This window comes from Hylaeus volcanicus, chromosome 2, assembly GCF_026283585.1.
Source record: "Hylaeus volcanicus isolate JK05 chromosome 2, UHH_iyHylVolc1.0_haploid, whole genome shotgun sequence".
Classification (NCBI taxonomy): domain Eukaryota; kingdom Metazoa; phylum Arthropoda; class Insecta; order Hymenoptera; family Colletidae; genus Hylaeus; species Hylaeus volcanicus.
This window is the reverse complement of record NC_071977.1, coordinates 32,746,753-32,773,277: the sequence shown is the minus strand read 5'-3', so window position 1 is coordinate 32,773,277 and position 26,525 is coordinate 32,746,753. Positions and strand designations below refer to the sequence as shown.

The window sequence follows — 26,525 nt, the reverse complement described above, 5'->3', positions numbered from 1 at the left end:
GTGTAATTAATTACCTATACATACACGTACACACGTACTATATATACATATATATATATATATATATACAGATATATGAATATGTATACGTATCATGTACATATGTATACATATATCGTATATGCAGAGATATTACAAATAGTAATTTTAACTTCCTTCTTTATAATTTGTTACATTCCTTACCGCTCTTCCTTACTTCCTAGCAGACGAAAATTACGAACTATACTCATTATTTTAAGTGTATTTTTTACTTGAAATGTTATCCGAGCACATGGGTTAACACGAATATTTTGCATTTAATTAATGTGTTTACTGTAAATATGTTATGAAATATATTTAGCACATGTACGAAATATCAGTGATATATATTTTCAAGTCGATCAACACCCAAAATCGCGTGTGATTTTTCGGAAAGCGCGTGTTTATGGTTTGAAATTTCATCGTAACGGTTGGCAATTGATCCGAAACGCGAGATCGAAAAGTCCCTAGGTAAAGTTACCAAACGGTTAGTCACGGCAGGTGTCTTGGTTCAGGATTACAGGTGTTCAGGTTCGGTCGGCTAGTGGTGCTAGTGCTAGTGGCGCGTAGTCGCGTGTCCGGTGTGTACGTCGTTCTGTCGATTGGATATTTATCCGATGTAAATCGTGTAACGGAAAGAAACGCGCGAGTTTTATTTGAAAGTTGTAAGAATGTCGCGGTCCCGATGTGTGGTGATGTATTCAAAATATCGCGAAAGGTGATCGTTGTCGAAACGGTACAATTTTCACACGAAAAATCAACGGCAGACATCGCGGGATGTATCGTAGCTGGATATTATGCTAATCACGTTACGGTCAGAATGCGGGAGGAAGAACTCGAGATATCACTCAAGGTGATCGGAAATCTAATTTCCATTTTTATCTCGCGATATTCGTGTACATACGTATGTACACGAATTTGGTTGGCGCGCCTCGAAAGATATTAGGACACGTTAACGATAATCCTCGATAACGACCAAGCGGATTACTTATTTACACGAACCGTAATCGCTCCGTTTCGTTACGAAACGGAAGAAATGCACTCGCGAGTACGAATTACGGATCGTCTGGTAGACCGTGGATGTATTTCGCTAATGTTTCGGTTTCAAATCAAATTTCAGAAATGCGTATGCGCAGTGACGGATCTGTATCGTGACGATACTAGACAGCCAAAAGCCGGCTCAAACACGCTATACTTATGTATATGTATATGTGTAGGTTAGGATATTAGAAATACAAATACGGATACGATTACGATACTATCCTATAGTTGTTTTGTTTCCGTGGACCGAAGGGAACGAATAGTCAGAAACGCGGTATAAAGATAATTAACGATAATTTCGTGTTGCGTGTAACGACGTGCAATTTAATGGAACGAAAACGGAAAAAAATGTTGAAGCGTCTACGGAAAGGTTGTTTGACCTAGACGACGCATTTCTGAATACATGTATGTATTCGATAAGAATAACAGGAATTGTATCGATACAAGTTAATTCCAAACGGTGACATATTTTCCCTTGGAAGATGATCGCAGAAAGAAGATATGCGTTGGACAATCCTTATGGTTTAAAAGTTGTGCAACATCGTATAGTCCTGCTTCGATCACCCCAGTTTATCTTTCGATTGGCATAACGGTACACACAGGCGTTTTCATAGGTATGTGGCTCGTGTAAGACCACCTATTACATACTTTTACTGGTTTTTATTGTACGCGTGTACATCGTTACATCTTGCACCTGTATCGCGTCGTTGAGAAATATGCAACGGAATCATCTTTCGCGACAAGTGCCGAGAACCATTAATCGTATTCAACGAATCCTGTACCTTTGCGTATCTAACCAAAGAAGACATTGCGTTTTCGCAATGATTTATGCAAAAAGAGTGTAAGGAAATGCGTGCGAACGTGTGTCAATGTAGAGTATAAAATATACAAGAGCCCATCGTCGATACAAAGTAGGAGGAATAGCGTGTACATTACGCGACCTTGGCCCCTTGTTTATTTTTCCTATCGCAGGAAAGAAATCTATTCGTTTTCTGATTCAAACCTGTATCCTTATTTAACGAGTGTAACGGGTAAAGAGTTAAAGAGTAGTTTTATTTTGTTGTTCGTTATTCGAAATTTGTATCCAGATAAGAATTTCAGGCATCTCTGGTCGTAACCTCTTAACTGCTTACGCGATAAGATCGAAGGATAGCTCTGCCGATGAAATTGCTACGGGGATATATCGGCTTGTTTGAGAAATTCACACGATTAGCATACACCGGTTTAATTGGTGTGCCGCTCGTTTCCAATAACTATCACGGAATCGTGGCTGAAATTTCTGATTAACCGGATCTGGAGAAAAAGAGCTCAACGAACACCGTTCTCTTCGTTGTATCGTACGTACATCGTATAATAGCGTAAATTGAACGTCGTTGAACGTTTAAAGAAAATTTGTAATTCCAGTTGGAAATAAACTCGTCATTTTGATAGATAACATTGAAACGTAGAGAACGGTACAGAATCGATTCGGTGATTCTCCGAAGATTATTCGCAGAAAATATTCGCCGTTTATGGTGGTTAAAAAAGTTGTCGAGAATGTTTGACACACTCGAGCCATCTTGTTTCTGGTTGGCATCGTACCTTTCCCATTAAAAATCTACAATTTTCATTGCTGTGACGGTATCCGATGAATCAAGCAATAGTTCGTCGAGTCGAGCAACATGATTTTCACATTGCGTAACGAATCTAAATAAGATCGAATCTAAGGAAAGAGGACATTGCCAAGGTCAGCTTGGCCAACGCCATCACGCAACATTTCCTCTGTAGGCTAACAGGTTCATCGACCTATCGTACAAGCTCATTCAAGGTCACGTGTACAACAACAAACACACGACCATCGGATCGTAGATGTCGAGGAGCTCAAGGTCGAGAGAGATGGCGCGAAAGGGAAACGAAGGTTAAAAGTAAAATTTCCTGCGAAAAAAGTAAGCAAAATAAAATCGAGCTTGAATATAGAAAATAGATTTAGATGTTTAATTTGTGAACGGTGTGCCAGTTTGTAGCATGTGCGGTTTGTAGATTGGATAGAGAGAATGGAATGGGACAGCCGTGTAGTCGATAGACTTATCTATTAGCGCTTTATCGGCCCAAGTAGAAACATGGAAACTCGTACGTTTCATTAGGCCGGGTTGGTCTCCTATACGTATACGTATACATATACATATACATATACATATACATGTAGTTTCCTTAGAGAAGCTCAGTCTCGAGGACCGGTTCACGCGGACTCGGACCCTTATTGACTTGACCTACTTTTCGCTCCAGCCGCACCGTTATCTTCAATTTGGCGGAATTGTTTAAGGTACAACGCACTCGGTCGGTCGCGATCCTCGTCATTGTTGACGTATCGTTGTTAAAACCGTTTTACACTATCTCCTACATTTTCAACGGTGGATTTACGTGTATTCAATTGAATACCTCGGTAGGAATTGTATGGCTCGGCTCGTCATTCCAACAGACAGAATTACTATATTATACATGTACGCAAAATCGAAATAAACGACTCTGCGAGCTGTTAATTAAGTTGAACGTGTCGTAATAAAGAGACAGCTTTGATAACGGTGTGAGTGCATTGGCAATTACCTTGCCTTTTTCCTTCCTTCCTTCCTTCCTTCCTTCCTTCCTTCCTTCCATCCATCCATCCATCCATCCTTCCTTCCTTCCTTCCGTCCTTCCTTCAAATGCTGGCCAAGCCGGCTTTGTAACTGTATCTGAAAAACTGTTAATCAACCTGAAATCATAGGAGATGTTTGCACGCGATTCGAACACTTTTCCCATGTCACGGATCCCGTACTTACTGCCTTTTCATTTTCAACGTAAACCTCTTTGCTAAGAAACGGACGTATACACATATAATAGTGTACGTGCAACAACAAGAGGAACAAAAAGAAGAAGAAAAAGCTGACTTTATAATCGCTTGGCAAGAAAGTTGCGAGAAATCAAGCACCGAGTCTCGTGGTCCGTCTTGTTCGTCTCGACTCTCGACCTACGGCGTTTAGAAAGTCCCGATAATCGCGATAATCTATAGTACAGATATACGATTACTCTATTCCCGTGTTTTTCTTTTCGATTCGATAACGTTACGTCACCACGAAACTCATTGACGATCGTGTCTTTCATACGAGACGTTTGTATCGATAGCTTATTTTCAGCATATCGGGTCAGGCATTTTAGTCAGCCTTTGCAAGCCCTATCACCTATGACTAGGCAAAATCTACTTTGCGCTTGGCTTTATACTTAGTCACGCTAGCGCATTATTCTTAACTCGAAAATGGTGTTGTTTCTCTCTGCCTCTGCGATATATGTTATTTATTCCGCAGAACGAACCGACCTTGACGCGACAGAAATCGAGGACTCGCTGTACGCACAACGCGTTAAGAAACATACGTGTACGTGTAAATATAATTTGTTATTGTTTACAGGTGGTGATAGTGGGCAACGGGGCCGTAGGGAAGTCGTCGATGATCCAAAGGTTCTGCAAGGGCACCTACACGAGGGATTACAAGAAAACGATCGGTGTCGATTTTTTGGAACGAGAGATCGAGTAAGTGGACGACGAATATAAAACGAAGAAAGAACTTTGAAAAAAAACGAACTCTAATCCAAACATTCGTTTCCCGTATCGTTGTTTGAAAATCACGGTCGAGCTGGCCCCGAAGGTTGGCCGAACAGATTTTCCTCGAACAATAAATATTTTAGGTCCGAATGTTCGTTCCCCGTTTGTAAAGAGCGATTTTGAAGAGACGAGATCCACGATCGCATCGAGAATATCTCACGAACGGTGGGAATAATAATATATCCGGGATTAGAAAAAATAATTTTCACAGTGTTGAAAGTATAGGAAGATAAGGAACGTCGGACGATAATTAAAGACTGCGTTAAAGAAGAATGCATAATAAGTGCGCGCTCTGGCCGTACGTGCTCTTTGAGTTAATTGCGTTCCACGAGAGAGGTCCTAGTCTCGGTTATCCTTTTGCCATTTTATAGGAAACTGGTAAACATTTATGGTTTTCCAGCTGCTTTCAACGTCGGTTTCGATCCTATCGCCCTTATTATATTAATTAAGTTTACGATGCGCGTCATTATACTTTCGATTGCTAATTAAAGCAAAACTATGTTTTCTACAAAAGCATCTTTCGCGCAGATTCAACGAGACGGTTAGAAATCTGTAACGGGTGATTTCATTTCGACAGATAAAAAGACCTACGCTTATTATAATATAATTATTATTTGGTCGTCGCACCGTTCGAAACTACATATGTCCGACGTGAAAGGAGGACTGGCCAACGTTATTTGCTCGTTAAAGCTTCTCGCAAACACGTTGTACAGTTTCGTATAGATTGTTATTTCACAGGGTTTCGATGCGACGAATTGCTTTTAGTTGCTTTTAGTTGCTTCCTTAACTCGAGTTTAATCTCTGGAGCTCGTCGATCTTGCGTAGCTCGAATCATGAAGCAGCTGTGCTTTGGTTTCCGTAGCGCGCAAACGAGACTGCTAACAAATACATATTTCAACCGCGTAACCGTAAGTATACACCGTCACCGTATCGCGTAAGATCGCGGAGGAATTGACCGGTGAAAAGGGAAAAGAGAAAACTCGACCGCATTTCTCGCAAGTGTACCCGTAACTGGGTTGCGCGATCAACCATCATATTCCGTTATTCGATTTAGGAAATTCGCTCCGTCGTTCCTCGATGCTCGAAGGACAGTTACCACACTTTAATCGCCATTCAACGAAAGCTGGACAAGTATCTCTGGTAATGGTAATCCCTTCGCGCAGACACGTCTATCTAGTCGTTTTCGCATTAATGAAAGCACAGGGATAAACAGAGTACCGACAGACTCGCCTTTTCCCTGCTCGATCTATCCTATAACGTAAATATCATTTCCCCCATCCCGCAATTGCAATTATTCAGGTTGCGGTAATCGAGTCTCTGTCGCGGCCACCACGGCTACTCCCGTTCGACTCTCTCGTCTCTCATTGTCAGTCGCGTTTCAGCTGTTTCACAGACCGATTTCTGTTTTCGTCGATTCGTTGAAAGAAACAAGTCGCAAAAAAGGCGACTTCTCTCCTTAAAAAGCCGGGGTAGAGGTTCACCGGGAATTATCCCACGATAGCTCGCGTCGAGAGTCGAGACGAGCGAACGCAACGCGCACTTGCTTCTGAAAAAAAAGCCTAGCGAGCCGCACTCACACATCATATGCATCATAGGTGGGACGATTTTGAGATGGTTTCGTTACAGTCAATTGTGTTGCGCTTTTATCTGATGGACAATTATACAGATGAAACTATTATAACGTAGATGTATATTTTGTACATGTAATTACCGTTACCGAAACTATAAAGGATTTATAGAGGATCAAGTTTGTAAAATAAATGGCGTTTTAAGCCGCGTAAAGTTGTCACGGGTTCTCAGGCGTTGTTCTAATTGTAAGTCGGATGCGTTGTTCCGCAGGGTAGACGGTGAGGACGTAAGACTGATGCTGTGGGATACTGCCGGTCAGGAGGAATTCGACGCAATCACCGCGGCTTATTATCGCGGCGCCCATGCCTGCGTCCTCGCTTATTCAGCCACTGACAGAGATTCCTTCGACGCCATTCCTTCGTGGAAGCTGAAGGTACGACTCGCGCGCGAGACATACACGCCGAACCGGTGCAACCACGTTTCCGTAGGTAGTCACGACTCACGACTCACGACTCACCGCGGAAGGTGGAATGTGAAAGTGAAGGTGCCATTAAAGCAGGGGCTGATTTTAAGTCGCAACATCGTGCCGCACCGCACCGCACCGCACCGCACCGCAAAGTATGGGTATTTACGTTCCATACATACATAGATATAGCGGCACGGCCTAGATCGGTGATTCGGTGCTTGACAATCGTTTTACGTGTCGTCGGATAACCCTTCTCAACAGCGATCTTACACGCTTATGCAAATAAAGTGGCGATATTATTATATCGATACATACAGGGTGTCCGAAAAGTCGGGGAGGAGCCGGAAATGGGGGGTAGCTGAGACGATTCTGAACAACAATTTCCTTTGCAAAAATGTCGGATGGGGCTTCGTTAAGGAGATATTAAGCGAAAACCCCGACCAATCAGAGCGCGCGTAGACCGTTCGAGCGGCCGCGATAACGAAGGCTACGCGCTAGGCGGCAGCGCTTGTACGCGAACAAGCGACTCGACGTGCATCGAAGGACATTGACGCTGCCGCCTAGCGCGTAGCCTTCGCTATCGCGGCCGCTCGAACGGTCTACGCGCGCTCTGATTGGTCGGGGAGCGCGGCCTCCTCGCGCTCTGATTGGTCAGTGTTTTCCGTTAATATCTCCTTAACGAAGCCCCATCCGACATTTTTGCAAAGGAAATTGTTGTTCAGAATCGTCTCAGCTACCCCCCATTTCCGGCTCCTCCCCGACTTTTCGGACACCCTGTATATTCGTATGTATCGTATTTTGTATCGTTTCTATAACAAGAACCACAAGCGGTGTATGCTTACGACGATGCGAGTAGGTAAAAGCTGAATCTCTCGTCTTCCTCCTCGTACGAAACGGGTCTAGAGAATGCACGCGATTGTTTGCAGCGGATACCTACTACCTAGCTACCTACCAGCATGACGATACCTTAAAAGTAGTCTCGCAATGCCACAGTTTTATACGGTGTCCCTTAACGATCTCTGTACGATACTTGCGATACGATACTCTGTACGATACGGTATTTCAGTGATTCGATCAACTTGAAAGCGATGCTGTATTTATCGCGAGAACACGACTCGAGAAAGTCTGTTGGGGCTTCGGAAATTTTCAAGGAAACACCTTAAAGAAATATCGACGCGGAATCATCGTCCATATCTAGTGCAAAGTATTCGTACCGGTAATTACGGTAAACACACCAACGACAAAATACAATTTGCGCCCGATTTCGATGAGACGTTCAAGATCGTCCGACACGCTCTCCAATTCCTTTCGTAGAAACTTGTACATTGGCTTTTTTCTTGGACCGTTGCCGTCGAGTAATTCCGCAGAGAAAAGGTGTAGCCGAACCTCCGACAGAGGTATACATCACCGCGAATAACTGTGCCGATGGATCGTATCCAATCTTGACCAAGTACGACTTGTACGTACATACTATATTCCCAGCGCAGGCTCTTTTAGCAATAGGAAGCCAGCCCGCTGACGCTTCACGAAAAATTCCTTTCGATTACTTTAGATCGCGTGAAAATTCCGTTGCACATGTTCGCAAACCAACTTAAGGAAGAACGGCCAATCTTTTTTGGTTTGCAGGTGGAGAACGAGTGCGGTGAAATTCCCACGGTGCTCGTGCAGAACAAGATGGACCTGGTTGATCAGTGCGTGATTGATCCGTAAGCGTAACGCCTGGTTTGCTTAATTAGCGGCGCAATTTCGAGTGATCTCGAGCACGGCATTGTCTTTCAGGGACGAGGCCGAGAGGCTAGGCCGCGCGCTAGGCTGCAAGCTTCTAAGGACGTCCGTGAAAGAGGACGTCGGTGTCGTCGGCGTCTTCCGGCATCTGGCGTCGCGATGTCTTCACGAGATGCGTCGCTGCGACGACGATTATCAGGACGACCTCAGATTATACTCCACCGGACCTAGATCTCCTTCCGTGATAAGTGAGCAAGCTTTTACTTTGTTCTGCTTTCCCTGCCGATGGAATGGACCGTGTACTAGAAACCTACCACCACTCCGACTAGTACTCTTATCGTATGGATTAACCCGTTGCAAACGTTTCGTTTTCCATTCAAAGAAAAAGTTTCACGGAAACAATAATCTCGTTATCGAATGGAACTCAAAGCTCGAAGATTCCATCGGCTCGAGAGGTCGCAGGTTCTTCGTCCTTGGTATAGACACTATATGTATACAGACATACATATAGACTGTCACACTGTCGCGTTCTGTAAACATATCGAGACACCGCACCTTGTCGCGTTCTGTAAACATATCGAGACGCCGCACCTTGTCGCGTTCTGTAAACATATCGAGACGCCGCACCTTGTCGCTCGACGTACTGTCAAAATCGTATCAAATTTCGTACGAGGTAGAACAATAGAACGAGGGATGCACGGCAGACGGTTAACGCGCGGTGGATCCGATAGACGGTCACCGGTAACGCGATAACGCGGTAACCAGTCGTTTAGCCCGCAATGGCTGCGCGAAAAAAACGCTGCGCTTTCTTGGAAACTTCGCGGAAAAGATACATAATGTATCAACTGTGCCGGATACGCACGCTTCTACGTACACGAAGCTCTCGTTGATCCTGCCGTTTCGTCCTTAAATACTACATGTATATGTATATCGTCGTCACGTTCGTGGTTCGTGAGGAGACAGATGTATTGGCTCGGATTCCAAGTAGATTATTTTTGCGAGATAGTCTCGCGCCAACCTTCGACTACCGGTTCACCGTGCATCGGGCATCACGCATCACGCTTAAAAACGTTTAAAAAACGAGTCGGCAGACAAAGACGAGACAAGACAGGGTAGGGACTAGCTCGGTTAGTATTGGATTAGTTGCGCTCGTGAGCTGTTTGATAATGCTATCAGCAACTACTCGGATTACAGAGAAGCTCGCGGTTTATTTAAGGTTAAAAACTTGGCTGCGTTCCTGCAGGGTATAAGTACATCTTCCGATCGCGTGACTGCTACCATTGATCTGGAATCTTGAATAACGCGCGAGCTTACGTACGTGTACATACGTATGTACATACGTAACAGGCGCACAAGTACGCAGACACAACACGCCGGTACAATGTCTTTCGCTACCGAACGTTACCCAAACAATCAACTTTAGGATAGGTCCTACGGACAGTTTTTTTCAATGGAGTGTACAAACATTTCATACGCATAATAGCAAATTCAAGAGAAATGGTCAACATACGCAAAATTACAAATCACGGAGTGTGAATCATTTTATTAAACAACGTAAATAATACAAGTAACAGCCTAAAAGTTTAGAGCATCTACACGATGATGTAGAATAAATTAATAAACGCGTCTAAAATTATTTATACCGTATCTACTATGCTAACACATCGGCTACCACAACGATAATGGAGTGTAATTGTACTATAAACTGAGAAACGGCCGGCCATCACTCGTTTCGATCGTGAATTTATGAAAATATATATGTATACATATTTATATCTGTTACAGGTGCTTTTAGCCCGAACGGATCCGCTTGTGGCCGGAGTACTGGGAATGGTACCATTGTTTTGCGGCCAGGGGCAAAGACAAAAAATCACAAGAAACGAAATTTCGTGAAAAATGCTTGTAGGCTACTTTAGTCTTTACGTGGACGAATACGTGGAGAGTTGTAACAAATATACTCTAACCGTGTACAGACTGATATTCATATTTATGAAGATATAATTATCCTAATAACGGTTGTTTCGGCAACTGTGTACGCTGGATTGGTCTAACGATTCGAAACTCTGATTAAGTAGGCACAACGTGGTGCATCGAAATCGTGATGGAAAACTGGACGCACCGCATAATTTATCTCTAAGCAGAATCGATATATCGATCAATTTCCGATATATATTCGTATCAACGAATTATAATATCGACCAACTACGGGTCCGATACATGTTTCGCTTTAGTGAAAATCAAACGTTAAACGTATCTAACTTTCTCTGCTTAAAATGTTAATCGTTTCAATTTCGAGCACAGAATTCCTGAAATCGTTTTACATTTTTACTTTACACTCGAATACTTTTTCCATAACTTCCATAACATTCGGGAAGCTTGAAACGTGCTTTGTGTTTTGTAAATATATTATTATAAATATATGATATTATTTCGGTATGTGAAAAAGATGAACTTTGAAGGCGAGTACAGTGTGTTTCTTTCTTCTTCTCGATACATCGAGTCAATATATTTGTAACGAGTGATCGATTTAGGTAATATGTGGTAATTTTTTAATAAAATTATAAATATTCCATTAAATAGGATATTTAAAACTAAAGTTATTTTAAATCGTTTCAAATTTTTAAAAAATGTTATAGACGTTAATTTATGTGTAAACAGATATCGATATAACGGCTAACCAAATATTCTAGTTTGTAAGAAAAAAAATAAAAATAATAATTAAACGTTTCGAGTTTCAAATGGCTTGTTTTAATCGACATCTTAAAAAGCATCCAAGAAGCATACAAAAAATACACTTTTCAAATTTCGATAAATTCCATTCCGTTCGAATCACACATGATGTTTTATTCCTTCGGGTTGTATCATAGAAAATAAAGTATATTGCACGCTAATTCTAAACTTGAACCTTACATTAAAATTGAACGGATATACGAGCCATAGAGAACATTGTAATTAAGTTAATGCGACTAAAATAGCTTGACGACACGCTATTGTACCGCAAACAATGTTTTTAATGATAAAGTAATTACATAAAGTAAAAAAAAAAGAATACGTAGTTCCTTAAACAAAATAAACAGTTGTTTAAAACTGTGCCAGACTGTACATACATCGAATCCTTATCCATGACGTAATAAGTAATACATATTTGTAGTAAATCGTTTAATCTGCGATCATAATTTCATCTACGGTACTACGATAGATAGACATCTTACATAATTCACTAGTACACGATACAGTCCAAAGCCACGTTCTTAGCATAATTAGAATCTGTATTTAGTTTCCTTCAACATGTTTAATATTTTTTGTGTTTTTTTTTATTTTTTTTATTGTAGGAAGCATTATTAATTTTAAGTAGTTGAAATAATGATAGTTGTTATTACATTGTACGCATACTAGACTAACCAGCAGTCGCATATATACGATATCCACATAAAGATAAAATTTAACGTAACTCTAAAATAATGTACACGTCATAGTTTCCCTGACTAAAAAAAGAGAATACATGTCGTATATAATTCTTTTGCTTTACTTCGATATAGCTTTTAAAGTAATATTGTTTCGAGTATAGTTGCTTTAATTATATTCAAATTTTGTTTCACTTCAAACTTGAACATTTTTGAAAAAATGCAAATACATTTATAATTCGTTACAACAATTGTACGATCGTTTCGTACAATATTTAATGCGTAAATATAATTATAAAATGTATAGGAATTTATTTGCGCATCGGTAAAGCATAGTTTCTACTAGAAACTCGTAGTATATGCACAAAAAATAACATATTCCTGTAACGCGAGTAATGCTTTCTCTACATTTACCGTAAAATATCGCTGTTGAATTATCGTCAAGCACCCTGCTTTAATCAACTTTTTATTTTTCTGGTATCTCCTTCGAATCAACTAAAACAGATTAACTGCTAGTTTACCGAGTAACTTGGTTGCTTCTTTTCAATGTAGGTTGTTTCAAGTTTATCTTCATAACAGTTGAATCGTGTGCTTTTTATCGATATAATCCAATAACCCCTGTAATCTTTTCTTTACCCGTTTCTGGTCGTCTAGAGTACATCCAAGAATTGCGCTTTCAAAGTTTTTATCGGAAAGTCCATAACCTTGCGAAGAACAAGCATTCATAAAAGATGCGCAGCGTTGCCGAGTCGCAGCTGGATCGTCGCGAAGACCAACAATTAAACTGTCGATCAACCCGTTTACCTGAAAGTCGCAACAGCATTCTCTATTTAGTCTTTATATTATCGCTAACATTTAGCCGAATACAAAATGGCTGGTTTATAGTTTTACAGTAATATGTTTTATGTTATAAAGCAGTAATCGACGCATACCTGATGTAATGCTTCTTCTTGAACGTGGTCACGTTGAATTTTCACCAAGACATCGACCGTCAAGCATCGCATAGACAGCCTTTCGGCATACCTCAACACGTCATCCTTGTCAGCTGTTTTAAAAAGGAAATTCAAACGTAAAATATATTCATTCTACGTAGGTTATGTCTAATGAAACGCTAAACATATTATCGTATTCACAATGTGCAACTATCGATACACAAACACGATAACCTTAATCATTTGGTATCGCGATTGATATCGAAATCTAAAGGCATGATAACGGAAAATAATACAGTCTACAAATATCGAGACTCCTTTTAACGATGTTTTTAGACATATTAAAATTGACCTTGTATTCTTAGAATAACAGAGGTAAACACTTACTTTCTTCCAATCTGCCCAGCATTTCATTGTTTCTAAGAGTGTCTAAAGTGGTCAAGAGAGTATCTCTTTCTTCCTCGAGTCTCGAAGCATCCTTCCTCAGTTGTTCTACGTGAATTTCAATCTGATCCAGAAGATTCACTAGCCTTTCTTTTGGTTTTCCCGAACCTTCGCAATCCGCACTTTCTATAATATGCGGTAACGGGCAATCCATTTTCAAGGAATTCTCAAAGCTGTTCTTCCACGAACCACCTTAATCTGTGACCGACCACAAAGTGAAAAGTTATAGTATATTCACACTAGAAACAAAATGCAAACTTGTCGATCGCGAATAAATTTATGTCGCGAATACACTGTACCGCACTCTATAACTATGTATAGACTGTATGCAGTGTACTGTAGCACTGTACTTGACCACTGACTGTATCTACTATACCTCACTCGCAACTCGCAACTGCTTGCAACTGCGCTCGTAACCACCAGTAACCACGGCTCGTAACCGTAACACGAATAGATGACTGTCGGTATAAACATATATATATCTACATGTATACGCACCCACACTCACACGTACGCGCACCGATTCTCCATTTACGAAGCGCCAAATTTAAAAAAAACCTTTTCCACGATTAACTAAAAACACTTCTAGCTACCTGTAATGTAACGAATGAAATTTGATCAAGTTTTTGTGTAATACAGTACTTGTTTCATAATAAAATCAAACCATCTTTCACGCCTATAATAAATTCATATAAAAGTGCGCGTAACTCATAAAAATCCGAGAGCGGATTATTATTTTATTAAACCACTTCTTAGAAACTATATTTTTAGTACAAAATTAATCAATTATTTTAGTTAACTAGTATCCATCGAATTTTTATTTTTAAATTGCATACAATTCTTTATTTACTAAAATTTCGTTGCTGATTTGATGTAGTACCTTTGCATTGGCCCATGAATTCATTCTTTTCCGGTAATATCTTAAAGGGGTATGTACTACTTTTCAAGGTGATTTTTCGAAATCCGTATTCAAACGAGAAATCCTACATTTTTTCGATTTTATATTACTTGTATATTTTGAACAAAAAATACATTGCATCAGATATATAGAAATTTCTAGAATCGCATTTATACATCAGCCATTTTTCTCGCATGTTCCAGGTAATTCTGATTGTTTCCAGTTGTTTCCCACCTCGCACATAATGGTGAGTATTAAACAAGTATTATTAACGTATAATAGTCTACATAACTTTAAATTTGCTATGATATCTTTTGTTATTTGTAATATTACATTGTGAAAATACTTACTTTAAGTATGTTGGCAATACAATATATAAAGTGGAGTGACATAACCTTAACCCAGTGGCAAACGTAACTTGCAATAATTACAAGTTCTGTAGTGTTTCATGTTTATATCGTTTCATTTTTAGCCACGAGAAATCAAAGAAATTAAGGACTTTCTATTGAAAGCCAGGAGGAAGGATGCCAAATGTTAGTATTTACATTATAAGACCTTTTTTAATAATATGCATTATCTGTTCGTTAATTATTATATTTTTTCATTGGGATCATTTAGCTGTAAAAATCAAGAAAAATGCTGACAATGTCAAGTTCAAAGTTCGGTGTTCAAGATTTTTATATACGCTTGTGATCACAGACAAGGAAAAGGCAGAGAAATTAAAACAATCCTTACCTCCAGGTATTTATATATTTCTAATGAAAAAGTTTTTGTTGCGTTACTGTCAATTATAAATAATATTTAATCTTGTTTCATGTTTCAATTCCTTGTTTAACAAAATATTAATATATTTTTCAGGTCTTCAAGTAAAAGAAGTAAAGAGGAGCGAACGTATGTAATTAATTGAATAAAGTAATTTTATAATCATATACACGTTTTATTTACTTAATTATTTATTATACCATTACAATATAAAATTATAAGTAAAACGATTAAAATATATGTTTTGAAAGAAAATAATCTGAGACGGGTATTGGATTCTGTTACGCTATTATATAGATCCTGGCAAATTTTGATTGGACAAGGTACACGGCTGATTTAAGAACCGTTTTCTTCTATTGAACATGCATCGGTAAATATTTGTTCTCTCCAATGGCGAGGTATGCATTAATTTTAATTCGTCGTATGTGTCTGCGCATACGTTTCCGCTATTACACGCCGGTCTTTGATCGTAAGGATATATTTGATGGTAATTGGATTTCGTTTGACATTTTTTTATACTGTGTCGAGCCCGTTGTTTTAAACGTCGCGATATAGGACAATACTTCCTTACACACGGTTGAGCTTCAAGTTTAATATATCGGGAAAACAGTATTCCTAATTCATCGCAAATTTCACTTGCCTCTGAATTGAATGTCGCTGATTCATAAACACCTTGATTATTATAAACTATCTTTTCGGGTTCCGAAGAAATATCTTGAGAAACAAAATAATATTTAGTATTGTCGTTTCTCGTTCCATATAACGCATTCTTATGAATAAAATTTTCGTCCGATTTAGATTTCCTTCGGGAATTTTCCAATTGATCTTCTATGCTTGGCCAGTTCTCTTTAAAGTGATTCAATCGTATATCCATGGATGACTTTGTTCTCTTCATTTTTTCAAACTGTCCAACATACCCATCTAATCTTATCTTTGATTTTATTACATTCAGTTCGACTATTGCAGTTATATTATCTCTATTCGTTGGGAAATACTTGGAATTATTTTTTTCGAATTTTATGTGTGATACTAGTCGATCACTTTTTATATTCGATGTATCAGCTCGTGGATGCTCAGTTTTGATTTCATTTATGCTAGATATGTCTGGTACCGTAGAACTAGCAGAGGAATTAGTTAACCTACAAAAATGTTTAAGGCTGTGTTACATTAATTTAAATTAACGTTTATGTTAATTACGAATTCTGGACAACCTTTGTAGTTTTGTAAGGTATATATTGGGTAAATTATCAAACCTATTTGCAGCAGAATCTGTCAAGTATTTTGAATCGGATGCCAAGTTTTTGGATACGAAAGAACGAGGTGAACAATTTGATTTAGAATTAGAAATTTCATGTGTTTGTGTGTTATCGCTGTACGAATCTGTATTATGAAACTTGAACTCTAACAATTTGGAACTGGTATTATTTCGTTCATCGTAAAAATCATTAATATCTTCTGAATTCCATTTACATAATTCTACTTTACCGTCATGTTTTATTACATTAGACTTGTTCGAAGATATCGGTATTATTAGAAACTGCAGGTCTGTGTCAGAAAAGCAAATATCTTTGTCAATCTAAAACATTAAGTAATTTAGAAAACATGTTTTATAAATCAGTAAAACGATGATGTATAAATAAATTTAATTTCATTCAAAATTGTTTCATACCTTGCGCGAGTTTCGAGTAAAATGTTTTATATTCCGAGTTTTATGTTCGTTGCATTCATAATTTTCCAAGTCTTTGATATCCCATTTATTTAATGTTTGACTATGCATACCTTTGCTCTTAGTAACATGCGATGAAAAAGATGAGAAAGACATTTTCAATGACAATCGCTTTGTCAAATCTACATTATTATTGGAAGTATCGTAACAGGAAGTTACAGTTTTATTTTCACAAGACGCGAGCAACTGTTTCTTTTCCTAATCGTAAACGTACGCAAATAAATAGCTTAATAAACACTGAATAATCGGAATTAATTATATTTTAAAGTTGACGATAATACCGGTAAAATGGTCTTTAATTTGCAATACTTATTTCCGCAAAATGTTGAAATGTTACACGCATTAGGCCATAAGAACCGTCGTTTCGCACTAGTATCGCTGCCAGTTTCTTCCATTATAAAAAAATTATCATCGATATTACTTTTCTTATTTCGCCGTGTAAGACACCTTTGTTAACGTAAGTTTAGCATTGTACCAAGAACCAAGAACTGAATACGGATATAAGTATGATCAAAGAAATTTATATCGTATACGCGTAAATAAAACAGTATCAAACCTTTTGCAAGAAGAAATGATTTTTCCAAATATATAGCAGTAACATAATGTAAATAGAATTATCAATATTAAAGCGACGAGTACTACCAAAATTAAAATCTTCCAAAAATAATTAGAATCATGGTCGGTTTTATATTTTTCTTTGCCACTATACACTTCTATTGTCCGCTTGAGTTCCATATTATATGTATATTTATGGTACAGTATGGATTATCCTGTGCAATAGTAATTATAAATCGTATGTAAATTGATACTTACGCATACCTTTCGTATATAAGCTTTAGAAATACTGCTATAAGTAATAATGTTGTTTAAGAATACAGAAACTTGGTCTAAAATTCAAATCTTTATTACAGTTTTTTCTTGACACATGAGTTTCTAAGTTGCTCATGACTCAAACACAAAACGATAAATGCACTTTTAATAGCTGCTCGACAGACATGTTTACTTCAAGACAATTTGAAGTATAAAAAAAGTATTGCAATTAAAATTTTGTATATATATATATATATATATATTACATATAAATATCCTTTTGAAGTTTTGATATTCTTAAAAGACCTATTTATTATTTATTAATAAAAATATCTAGATTATAGACTAAAACAATTGAAAAAATTACATAGGGTGGATTATTTAATTGAGAATACCTAAACATCTTGGCTGTTTATAAATACATCAAAAACTTGTTTCAAGTGACACAAAGAATTTTTTAACTTTCTCCTGAACAGCATTTTCATAAATTCATAAACAACAGAGATATTTATGTGTACTCATTTGAGTGGTCTTCGATTAAACTTGAATTTTTTCATTCGTTTTTTCAACTGCTCTATCATTATCTCGCGAAATACGTTTATCAAAATTAGCTGACACGTCATACAAACTTAATCCAATAGTGTAAACGTTCGCATACATTTCCAATAAATAAAGTCAACGGTACAAAAGCGCTTACAAATTGTACATAACAATATCAACCATTGGTACATTTACCCAATCACTTGTGTCGTGGTATCCGATGGTAAATATAAAAAATAGAAAGTTAGCGTGAACGTGTTAAACTTACCTACCGTTTTTTTCCAGTTATTTTTTTATCGTAAAATAAGATACCGATACACGATCAATTACGATTCATGAGAACATTTAACTCGCAGTCGGTATACAATTTGTCTGTAATTACTCTAAAGCTATGATACTCTAAAGTATGATTTGTATGAGTCCAGTCGTATAATTAACAGGGACGAATCTTTAATGAATTTTTCTATAAATTACGAATTACTTAATAATTTGTAATATACTTTGTATAAATAAAATATCAGCTGTAATCTGTCCACCGCGATAACTTTTTCCATGGTTTTTAATTTTTAGTAGTACGGGTAGTATAATTTTGTTGAATGCAACGCGACTTGGAGCGTATGGAACAAAATACGATACTAGATGTATACGCAGCACCATACCACAGTGAACGTGTTAAAATATGCCTTATTTCTAATAGATAATAAATGTATTCATTTAAAATGTGCTACTTCATATCAGGTTTTGTGATTCTTCGTGATTTAGTATAAATTTTACGATGACGCTTGAATAGTTAAAAAAATGTTTAACATACTGAAAAAATATAAAAACATGCACACACGCAGGTTAGCAGTACAAAATTAAATTGCAAAGTCAAGAATTTTATAATGTATTCTTCAAAGTCTTTACAAACTGGATAAAGTTAAATAAAATCTTTCACTTTAAATCGATATTTTATAAAAGTATCATGAACGAAGGAATATAATACGAATATAAGACACACATAGACCATTCCGTAATTCCTTCTTTTGCTTCATGATCGCAGCACAAAGAATGTCACTCGTACCGAAACTTTTGACGTGGCGTTATTTTTTCGTAACACTAAAAATAATGTCTGTATCTATATACATATATGTATGTGAATATACATGTATACGAGATTTAGAGATTCGACGACTCGTAACCACTTATTCGTCGCATTCGTGATACGTAGCTCTATAAATAAAAAAAAAAAAATCTACATAAATTTACCCCAATAAAGTAGGAAATCATAAAAATGTACAAACAAACAAATAGAATTACCTTTGTTTATCCATATTACGACGCGACAATCTTCTTCCCGATTCGTGTGTAGTTAGCGTGTATCGTTTCGTGTGAGGTCGATTCGTCCTAAGTTCACGTACATCCGAGGTTTTAGCTTTTTCAACTTTTTGCATAAATTTCTCAATAAGTTCTGGACAATTCAAATTTTCTTCTGGTTCCCAGGTATCGTCCGCAGATGAAAAACCTTTCCATCGGATCAGGAATTCTCTTGTTTTATTTTTCTTGAAATGTACTTCTATTATTTTTTCTACTTCGAATTCTTTTCCATCGTCCTTTTCATGTTTGTCTTCATCCGACATCGTTACATCCTTATCTAAAATTGATTGAAGTAAAATGTAGTTTCGTGTAAATAAATATTCAATATTTTAGATAATACGATATCAAAATACCATTTTCTGTTTGTTTCTTTGTACTACCTCTAGATTTTTTAAGCTTTTTGTCTACTTTCAGAGTTTTATTCTTTAACGATTTCGGAGATGTTTCGTTCTTCTTAGATTTGTCTTCTTCGCTTTCTACGTCATCGATTAAAAACTCTTCGATTAGTTGCGCACAATTTAAATCTTTTTCTTGTTCCCATGTGTCGGAATCTTCGTTGTAGCCTTTCCAACGAACTAAGAATTGTCGCCTGCCTTTGATTGTGCGTTGACCAACAATTTTTTCCACCTGGTTGATAAAAATTTGATAGTACCGTTCATAATATTCTATATGCTAACAATTATTCTGTCCTTTTCCACGCAAAATTAGGCGAGATGTAAAATACATATTGAAAGTAGAATATTTACAGCCAGCTTATGATCTAGCGCAAAAATAGTTAACTACTAATACGGAAATGTGACAGAGGACAGACTACGATTTGACGAATAAAATTCTGTTTTAAAGATGATCCAAAGAGAATATAATATTTCGATTCGATAAAAATAAGTGAAAGTTGAAGATAAGAAAAGAAGTTATTTAGCATTTGGACGTTAGAATTATAGCCGGCATTCACTCGTTCTTGTTTAGCCTAGCGTCTAGGAACGACGCGGCGTTCGCGATACCCCGCGTAAACAACACGGTTGTTTTCTGTGGAATGCGCATTGCCACTGCGTACTTAATGCGTACACCTGTACACTGTGCATCACGTCTGACATACCTCGTATTCCTTTTCCTCGTTTCCATGTTGTTTTATCGAGGTAGACGCTTTTTGATCTTCCTTTTTATGCCGTTTGTTCGCTCCACCCTTACCGGGGCTTTTATTCTCTTCTTCGTCCGAGTCGATTTCTTGACCGTCCCCTTCGGATTTCCCAGTGGTTTCCTCGTTTTGTCCTTTGAGGCTAGCCCGTCCACGAGATTGCCGCTTTTTTACGGTGCCTTTGCGCGGCGTATCCGCGATCTCGCCTTCCTTTCCTTTCTTCATTTCGTCGTTTTCATCGGCTGTTGTACGCGGAACGCCATTTTCCTCGGAACCGCTTTCACTCATTTCGGACTTTCTACGCTTGCTCTTCATACTCAATCTTCGCATACTATTCCAACCGTGGCCAAAATTTGATCTTTTCTTATGGATCCCGATGAAAAACTGTAAATAGCGTGCTTACACGCACCTACTCTCTCTTCCTCTCTCTATTGCTTATCTATGGAAACTTAACAACAGGACTCTCGATGAGTCTCGGCTCTCACCAGCTCACCACTCTCTGTCTCTGTCCCGCTTTCGCTCCCGCTCCCGCGTCCTTATCCTACCATACGAACGCTACAAACAATCGGAACATCGCAAGTACAGCTTGGCGCGATCCGCGATGATTGGTTGCTGGCTAAACTTAAATTGCGCAGACGTATCAAGCGCAGAAGTATCAAGCAAAGAACCTCCCAAACTTACAACTTACAATTGCTTACAATTCCTTACAATCCAGCACGGCACGCGACGGATAAACGATCAACGGTTCCGGTTATACTTTATTTACATTTCATTATTCTTTTACTTTTTACGATAAACCTGTTAACCACGACGCGCCACTATAGTGGCTTAAACGTAATTCGCGTTGACGTCTGGCGAACAGAGAAACAGGCCTACGCAACATTCACCCGTCCCTAACAGGTTTCATTACATTGTATTCATTATACTATGTATTATGGTAACTGAATGATAAGAAACCGACAAGTAATTGTATATTCGCGTCCTATTGAAAATCTACATCAGCGTGTTTCTGTTTTTTATTATCACACCAAATTACCGATACCTAGCTGAAGATAAAATGCATTTCAACTTCTAACGACATACCCGCCCCCCCCCCCCCCCGCCCCGCCACTTTTACGATAATACGAATGTTATACGAATTGGCTGGATGACATGACTATTTTAATTGCGATCTAGATTATTCCATGATCAAAAAATCATTCGTATATGTACGCGTATATAAATATATATGATTTAATGATTAAGTAGTATATAATCGATATTAAGGCGCGGGGGTATTCGTACGATGCCGTGGTTGCTTCGGCAACCGTTGATACGATAATTCCATAGCATTCCGTCTATGTAGAGCGTGTTATTTTTACGAGTGTACTTTTTTCGCGTTACTTATTTCTAGTCTAGTCGTTTCGATTAAAATTTCTGAAATTATGGCCAACAGATCTGTAACCACTTACGAGAAACCTTTACCACACATAGGTGAGTAGAATCTTGGATCTTTTTTAACCGACTTCTGTATCGCGAACGTTCATATTTATTCCTTTCGTTTAATCATTTTCTTTTTTCTTTTTTAATCAAATTATATACCACGCGTAAAATAATGTTTTATACAGGATTAGCAGATTGGTACGCCAGACAATGGGAACTTCAGCAAGGCGCAGACGCCAGAAGTGCGGAAGCATTCGAAATAAGAAATTCAGGAAAAATTACTCAATCGGAAACAATGGTAAAAACCACATGGGACACGTACATGAACAACGCTCGTCTTGCGGACAGGTAACGATATAACCAAGAAATGTATTTGAAAAAGAATCTACGTCTACTACGCATTCGTAGGATAACGGAACTGTCGCGTTGGAGACAATTACTTCGGAATTTGTTTGAAAAATTAGTATCGGAGATACAAGTTTTGCGAGACGAGAAAACTGACGCGGAAAAAGAATTGGAAACTCTAAATGATCCTTTACAAGTAACGGCGGAATGTATATCCATGCGAGACTGTCGCAGAGGTACGGAACTTACGTACGACGAAGCCGATACGGAACTGAAAAGGGAACTGTGCGTTATCGAAAACGTTAAACGATCATTGACCGATAGGTATGACGTTAATGTAAAGGATGATTGGGAATATTTGTTTACGGTACGCTAATCGATACAGGATTCAAGCTGCATGGGAAAAACTAAATCGTTTGGAAGCAGTTAGGTTTGAAGTGGATCTCGATATAGAAGATAAGGATGAAACCATTAGGATAGATCAAGATAATCTTAATTTGGATCGCACATGCGCAAATATTAGTTACAAACCAAATGCGTTAAGGACTCCAAAAGAGTAAGAATAAACTTGCGCGTAAAGCTTACGATTCAAATGTAAGGTATAAATTTTATTATTTTAGCGCGATATCCTACGAAGCTTGGCTAGAGCATTGCCGGAATTCCAAAAGTTTAGCCGATAACGAATTAAGCGATACGTACAGTTTTCGCGAATCTATGAACGTAATGCGAGAACGCGCCAGAAACGATATTAAGGCTCAACAAGATGTAACCGATTTTAGTTTACGAAAAAGAATCTATCAGACGCAAAAAGCTCGCAATGAATTACAATGGCAAAAGCTTAAAGTAATCGAATAATTAAACTTTTTATCCTAAAACAAGTAAATGGTCGTACATACGACGTAACGTGCGAGTGCGAGTACGTTTAATTTCAATTTACAGATTCAGAAAGAAATGGAAATCATGCAGAAAGAAATAGTACGATTAGAAGATGCGTTATTACATAAAAGCGATGCGATAAAATGTGCAGAAACAAGATTAGAAAATCGCACTTATCGCCCCGGTTTTGAACTTTGTCGCGACGAAGCCGACTTTGGTTTGAAAGAACAAGTTTTACAGTTGCGACAGACTGAAAAAGATTTACAGAAAGTTATCGAAAATTCAAAGTATGTATGTATACAGATTATATATATAGTAAATAATCATAGTATAGTTATATATTTGTATAACTTTCCAGAGGAGCGTACAACAATTTGGAAAGTTTACTTTTGCAAATTGAACGAAATTTAGATGATAAACAACATTCTTTAGCTACAGATGTAATGTGTTTAGATATGAGAGCAACGTTAAAAACGGGAGACAGAACACGATTACCTAACGAAACTGATCGTAATATCGTTCTTACACGTATGGAGAAAGAAATACCACTCGAGTCTTGAGTAATCGCAACGTTTAATCAGATTACCAGGAATGCTATTTAAATATATATATATAGAAAGTGTGTGTGTTTATTATTTCGCTTAACCATACCTTCGTCTTACAAATTTTGCTCTGTTCGAGAATACTTTAATTATGTATCCGCATTTAAGGAATCTGGATTCGCTTTAATTAAACTATATTCTGAAATAAAGGAATCCGTTAACCCTGGTTCTAAAGTTTTCACTGCTCTTCTATGTAATTCTCCAACTTTTTTTGGTTCCCCATATTTCGTTTCAAACGTCACGTAATCTATCCAGACACTCGCGTTATCCCTGCCAAATTGTAACGTTGACATTTCATGACATTTTCTTGCATGTTTCAATGATATCTCGGGTTGCATAAGTTCTAGTTCCGACATTTTTTTGTGCAACTCTATAGAAAAAGGTGGTTGCAAACAAAGACTATCGTAAACTTTGCGCGCTGCTTGTATACCTAAAATAAATATACGATGTAATATAAATAAAATCATAAAATAACGTAAAATGCAGATTTATAATTTATAGCTGCGCACTCTTTGTTAAGACCAGCCATTCGATGTAAGTAGGTTTTATTTCTTGAGCAATGTTAGGATGTCCCTGTACTGCTCCTTGGAATATTTCTTCTGTTTTTTCAGGACTTTTTGCTTGGGCATGTAATATCCTCATCTTCCATAAAGGTAACGATTTTACTCCGAGGATTTGTATCGCCTAAACAAAGCGTTGTAAGCTTTTCTATATATATTAAAAATAATTGCAAGTGTTACAGTACCTTTGAAAAAATGGTTTCAGCTTCTTCGTCTTGTCCTGAAACTAACAAGTACCTTAATCTAGCATGCCAAAGGTTTACGCTACTCGGTATAGTTTCGGTTGCCATGCACAAAACTTCTTTTAATTTTTTTTCAGTAGTTTCATCTTTTTTCTCGATATTTAACATGTTAACCTACAACATATAATTACTAATTTTAAAGATTTCCAATATAACGGATAGCGGTTAGAAACGTTACCAACCCAGTGCAAATAGTATTTCTCCATCAATTTTTTTGCTTGATGTGCTTGCATAAATGCAGTTTTTAATAACTTTCTTTTAAAATTTGGCAGAGGTCCTGCCTTCTGATTGATTTCTATTAAACATTCTATGTACAGCGACCACATTTCTTCGGTCTTAATTTTTTTCAGCGCCGTTTGATAAACTTTATTACAGGACGTTATACGGTCTCTCAACGAGGTTTGTTTCCAAGTATCCATTTCCATTGTTGCATCGTCAACGGTAGGTTGAACAAGTCCTTCCAACTCCCGTCGTGCCATTGTATCCCACATTAGAGGTTCGTGAGCGTATTCTTCTATCATGTCGCTATAATGAAGATTATCTTTTGAATTCTTAGGAAAGAGATACACGATTAACATTTCATTTTACTCTGCCTACCTAACAATTTTATGTTGTAATTTTTCTGTATTGCTATGCTCCTTTGTTGCGTCGAGCAATTCTATTATGAATTTAATATCTTTTATATGTTTCGATGCTTGTTGATATACGATATAAGCCCTTTTTAATCCAATACTCATATCGTCTTCTGTTATCGTTGGCGTTACAGAATCGGTATTCTCGTGTTTTTGTTCATCCAACTTTGCGTCTTCTAATTCTAATCTAAATTACACGTAAAATTTATTCCCAAGAAGGAACGCGAAGCGAATCAAAAAATTCAAAAACATTTATAATATCGCTTACTTGAAAGTATCTATAAATAATAATTGAGAAGTCGGATGTATATGTAAACCACGAAGCAGAAATTGACGAGCAGTTTGCTTATTCTTGTTTTCTTCCAACTCCCAACGAGCCGCGATGTGCCAACATTTAGGTTTATCTTGGTGTACTTGTAGCATCCTGCCCAACATGCGACTAACGCTATTTTGAAATTGCTGTCGCATCACACATCGCCGTTAACAAATTGACAAATATTCCAAAAAGTAATACGATTCGAGTACTTACAACGTGTTTGCAAAATTTCATATACGCAATCCAGAAACGTATGTCATCTTGGAATTTAAATATCGCATCTTTATATAACTGATTCATTTTGTTTGTAATTATATGATCGATATCCGATTTTTTTTGGTTAATACCAAATTTCTGAAAAAAGTTACAGTAACGACTGTTAAAGTGTTATATACTTATATGATAACTATTCACCAGTGAATAAAAATAAAACAAAAGAAATTGCGACAGCATACATCTCTACGTTGTTTGATCAACTTAAGAAGGTCCATCAAGTATTGTATATATCGTAAATAGTCTTCTTTAGTTTTTGTAAGCCGTTGAATTTTGTATTCATTCTCCTTCAGTTTCTTTGCGATTCCTCTATGTGAAATATGTAAAAGTGAACGATTAATATAAAAGTTAACAAGTAAACAATGTAATTAACCTATTTAAAAAAATAACCTTTTTCACCTACCGAATTTCATTTTTATCGAATAATTTAATTCTCTCCATTTGTTCCAATTCAGGAATCATGTCCTCGCATCGTTTTTCCACGAATTCTGCCATGGCTAGTGCTTTTTAATTAGCTAATACGAGATTTAATAAACGAAATTCTTCAACGAACATGTATCGACAATTGTCCACAACTGTCGATAACTATAGACTATAGATGTCTATAGACGAGTAAGTCGTAATGTAATGGTCGATCCACACACCCTTTAGTAAGCCGTGCCATCTACCGGTAACTATGGAAATTACTTTTACTTGAAACTTGGGCGTTTCACCACCGATGGCGCTACTAAAACCTGATTACCGGCATGAAATTAAAATTAATTTTGTATTTATAAATACAAGGCTACAGGTCCAAATCAATGACATATTATGTT

The 26,525-nt window shown here is 37.5% G+C and overlaps 7 protein-coding genes across 17 annotated transcripts; 3 read left to right on the top strand and 4 right to left on the bottom strand.

The window, feature by feature from the left end:
- The first annotated feature begins 531 nt into the window (after window positions 1-531).
- Window positions 532-10,490, top strand: LOC128872491 (ras-related protein Rab-23). The gene is made up of 6 exons (XM_054115236.1): window positions 532-871; window positions 4,482-4,603; window positions 6,515-6,677; window positions 8,337-8,416; window positions 8,490-8,683; window positions 10,221-10,490. The coding sequence occupies exons 1-6, from the start codon at window positions 704-706 to the stop codon at window positions 10,349-10,351; spliced, it is 858 nt and encodes a 285-aa protein (XP_053971211.1). The 5' UTR covers window positions 532-703; the 3' UTR covers window positions 10,352-10,490.
- On the bottom strand, window positions 9,964-13,707 carry LOC128872494 (BAG family molecular chaperone regulator 2). 2 transcript variants are annotated; one of them, XM_054115243.1, is made up of 4 exons: window positions 13,592-13,707; window positions 13,159-13,413; window positions 12,772-12,884; window positions 9,964-12,643 (listed from the first exon to the last, which is right to left on the bottom strand). In XM_054115243.1, exons 2-4 carry the CDS (start codon window positions 13,367-13,369, stop codon window positions 12,410-12,412), a joined length of 558 nt encoding a protein of 185 aa, XP_053971218.1. In that variant the 5' UTR covers window positions 13,370-13,413; window positions 13,592-13,707; the 3' UTR covers window positions 9,964-12,409. The 2 variants fall into 2 exon arrangements, with proteins under 2 accessions (XP_053971218.1, XP_053971217.1); XM_054115242.1 differs by lacking the exon at window positions 13,592-13,707 and having other exon boundaries at window positions 13,159-13,585.
- Window positions 13,708-14,096: 389 nt separating this feature from the next.
- LOC128872496 (60S ribosomal protein L38) lies at window positions 14,097-15,042 on the top strand. Of its 2 annotated transcripts, none has more exons than XM_054115245.1 (5): window positions 14,097-14,144; window positions 14,317-14,360; window positions 14,586-14,646; window positions 14,732-14,854; window positions 14,972-15,042. In XM_054115245.1, the coding sequence occupies exons 2-5, from the start codon at window positions 14,358-14,360 to the stop codon at window positions 15,010-15,012; spliced, it is 228 nt and encodes a 75-aa protein (XP_053971220.1). In that variant the 5' UTR covers window positions 14,097-14,144; window positions 14,317-14,357; the 3' UTR covers window positions 15,013-15,042. The 2 variants fall into 2 exon arrangements, with proteins under 2 accessions (XP_053971220.1, XP_053971221.1); XM_054115246.1 differs by having other exon boundaries at window positions 14,142-14,163.
- Window positions 15,043-15,045: 3 nt separating this feature from the next.
- LOC128872488 (uncharacterized) lies at window positions 15,046-17,339 on the bottom strand. 2 transcript variants are annotated; one of them, XM_054115231.1, is made up of 3 exons: window positions 16,545-17,339; window positions 16,087-16,451; window positions 15,046-16,014 (listed from the first exon to the last, which is right to left on the bottom strand). In XM_054115231.1, the coding sequence occupies exons 1-3, from the start codon at window positions 16,695-16,697 to the stop codon at window positions 15,165-15,167; spliced, it is 1,368 nt and encodes a 455-aa protein (XP_053971206.1). In that variant the 5' UTR covers window positions 16,698-17,339; the 3' UTR covers window positions 15,046-15,164. The 2 variants fall into 2 exon arrangements, with proteins under 2 accessions (XP_053971206.1, XP_053971207.1); XM_054115232.1 differs by having other exon boundaries at window positions 16,129-16,451.
- On the top strand, window positions 15,872-23,645 carry LOC128872487 (tektin-B1). Of its 6 annotated transcripts, none has more exons than XM_054115230.1 (8): window positions 15,872-16,195; window positions 21,878-21,915; window positions 22,050-22,212; window positions 22,273-22,533; window positions 22,595-22,765; window positions 22,830-23,052; window positions 23,149-23,372; window positions 23,444-23,645. In XM_054115230.1, the coding sequence occupies exons 3-8, from the start codon at window positions 22,160-22,162 to the stop codon at window positions 23,643-23,645; spliced, it is 1,134 nt and encodes a 377-aa protein (XP_053971205.1). In that variant the 5' UTR covers window positions 15,872-16,195; window positions 21,878-21,915; window positions 22,050-22,159. The 6 variants fall into 6 exon arrangements, with proteins under 6 accessions (XP_053971205.1, XP_053971199.1, XP_053971201.1 ...); XM_054115224.1 differs by lacking the exon at window positions 15,872-16,195 and adding an exon at window positions 21,029-21,192; XM_054115226.1 differs by lacking the exon at window positions 15,872-16,195 and adding an exon at window positions 21,029-21,192 and having other exon boundaries at window positions 23,149-23,376; window positions 23,444-23,628.
- On the bottom strand, window positions 18,822-20,919 carry LOC128872489 (chromobox protein homolog 1-like). 2 transcript variants are annotated; one of them, XM_054115234.1, is made up of 4 exons: window positions 20,404-20,919; window positions 19,688-19,934; window positions 19,251-19,584; window positions 18,822-19,163 (listed from the first exon to the last, which is right to left on the bottom strand). In XM_054115234.1, exons 1-4 carry the CDS (start codon window positions 20,770-20,772, stop codon window positions 19,136-19,138), a joined length of 978 nt encoding a protein of 325 aa, XP_053971209.1. In that variant the 5' UTR covers window positions 20,773-20,919; the 3' UTR covers window positions 18,822-19,135. The 2 variants fall into 2 exon arrangements, with proteins under 2 accessions (XP_053971209.1, XP_053971208.1); XM_054115233.1 differs by having other exon boundaries at window positions 19,661-19,934; window positions 20,404-20,918.
- A 51-nt stretch (window positions 23,646-23,696) lies between the features above and the next one.
- Window positions 23,697-26,378, bottom strand: LOC128872486 (U3 small nucleolar RNA-associated protein 6 homolog). 2 transcript variants are annotated; one of them, XM_054115222.1, is made up of 9 exons: window positions 26,114-26,378; window positions 25,893-26,019; window positions 25,651-25,791; window positions 25,390-25,580; window positions 25,087-25,308; window positions 24,672-25,014; window positions 24,433-24,603; window positions 24,197-24,371; window positions 23,697-24,117 (listed from the first exon to the last, which is right to left on the bottom strand). In XM_054115222.1, exons 1-9 carry the CDS (start codon window positions 26,203-26,205, stop codon window positions 23,777-23,779), a joined length of 1,803 nt encoding a protein of 600 aa, XP_053971197.1. In that variant the 5' UTR covers window positions 26,206-26,378; the 3' UTR covers window positions 23,697-23,776. The 2 variants fall into 2 exon arrangements, with proteins under 2 accessions (XP_053971197.1, XP_053971198.1); XM_054115223.1 differs by lacking the exon at window positions 26,114-26,378 and having other exon boundaries at window positions 25,651-25,813; window positions 25,893-25,988.
- Between the last annotated feature and the right edge of the window lie 147 nt (window positions 26,379-26,525).

Excerpts from the sequence above, each read along its gene's own strand:
- LOC128872491 (XM_054115236.1), top strand. The coding sequence starts at position 704 with ATGTGTGGTGATGTATTCAAAATATCGCGAAAGGTGATCGTTGTCGAA. Across the intron at positions 8,417-8,489 it reads GATCAGTGCGTGATTGATCC|GGACGAGGCCGAGAGGCTAG; the intron begins GTAAGCGTAACG and ends ATTGTCTTTCAG. Across the intron at positions 8,684-10,220 it reads TAGATCTCCTTCCGTGATAA|GTGCTTTTAGCCCGAACGGA; the intron begins GTGAGCAAGCTT and ends TATCTGTTACAG.
- LOC128872489 (XM_054115233.1), bottom strand. The coding sequence starts at position 20,772 with ATGCGAAGATTGAGTATGAAGAGCAAGCGTAGAAAGTCCGAAATGAGT. Across the intron at positions 19,935-20,403 it reads ACGAGGAAAAGGAATACGAG|GTGGAAAAAATTGTTGGTCA; the intron begins GTATGTCAGACG and ends TTTATCAACCAG. Across the intron at positions 19,585-19,660 it reads AAAGAAACAAACAGAAAATG|ATAAGGATGTAACGATGTCG; the intron begins GTATTTTGATAT and ends AATCAATTTTAG.
- LOC128872487 (XM_054115224.1), top strand. The coding sequence starts at position 21,044 with ATGATTGGTTGCTGGCTAAACTTAAATTGCGCAGACGTATCAAGCGCA. Across the intron at positions 22,213-22,272 it reads AACGCTCGTCTTGCGGACAG|GATAACGGAACTGTCGCGTT; the intron begins GTAACGATATAA and ends ACGCATTCGTAG. Across the intron at positions 23,053-23,148 it reads TACAATGGCAAAAGCTTAAA|ATTCAGAAAGAAATGGAAAT; the intron begins GTAATCGAATAA and ends TTCAATTTACAG.
- LOC128872496 (XM_054115245.1), top strand. Across the intron at positions 14,647-14,731 it reads CAGGAGGAAGGATGCCAAAT|CTGTAAAAATCAAGAAAAAT; the intron begins GTTAGTATTTAC and ends GGGATCATTTAG. Across the intron at positions 14,855-14,971 it reads AAAACAATCCTTACCTCCAG|GTCTTCAAGTAAAAGAAGTA; the intron begins GTATTTATATAT and ends TATATTTTTCAG.
- LOC128872488 (XM_054115231.1), bottom strand. The coding sequence starts at position 16,697 with ATGTCTTTCTCATCTTTTTCATCGCATGTTACTAAGAGCAAAGGTATG. Across the intron at positions 16,452-16,544 it reads TTACTCGAAACTCGCGCAAG|ATTGACAAAGATATTTGCTT; the intron begins GTATGAAACAAT and ends TTAATGTTTTAG. Across the intron at positions 16,015-16,086 it reads TACCTTACAAAACTACAAAG|GTTAACTAATTCCTCTGCTA; the intron begins GTTGTCCAGAAT and ends ACATTTTTGTAG.
- LOC128872486 (XM_054115222.1), bottom strand. The coding sequence starts at position 26,205 with ATGGCAGAATTCGTGGAAAAACGATGCGAGGACATGATTCCTGAATTG. Across the intron at positions 24,372-24,432 it reads CTGAAACCATTTTTTCAAAG|GCGATACAAATCCTCGGAGT; the intron begins GTACTGTAACAC and ends CGCTTTGTTTAG. Across the intron at positions 24,118-24,196 it reads ATGGCTGGTCTTAACAAAGA|GTATACAAGCAGCGCGCAAA; the intron begins GTGCGCAGCTAT and ends TATTTATTTTAG.
- LOC128872494 (XM_054115243.1), bottom strand. The coding sequence starts at position 13,369 with ATGGATTGCCCGTTACCGCATATTATAGAAAGTGCGGATTGCGAAGGT. Across the intron at positions 12,885-13,158 it reads GCTGGGCAGATTGGAAGAAA|CTGACAAGGATGACGTGTTG; the intron begins GTAAGTGTTTAC and ends TTTTTAAAACAG. Across the intron at positions 12,644-12,771 it reads AAGAAGAAGCATTACATCAG|GTAAACGGGTTGATCGACAG; the intron begins GTATGCGTCGAT and ends TGCGACTTTCAG.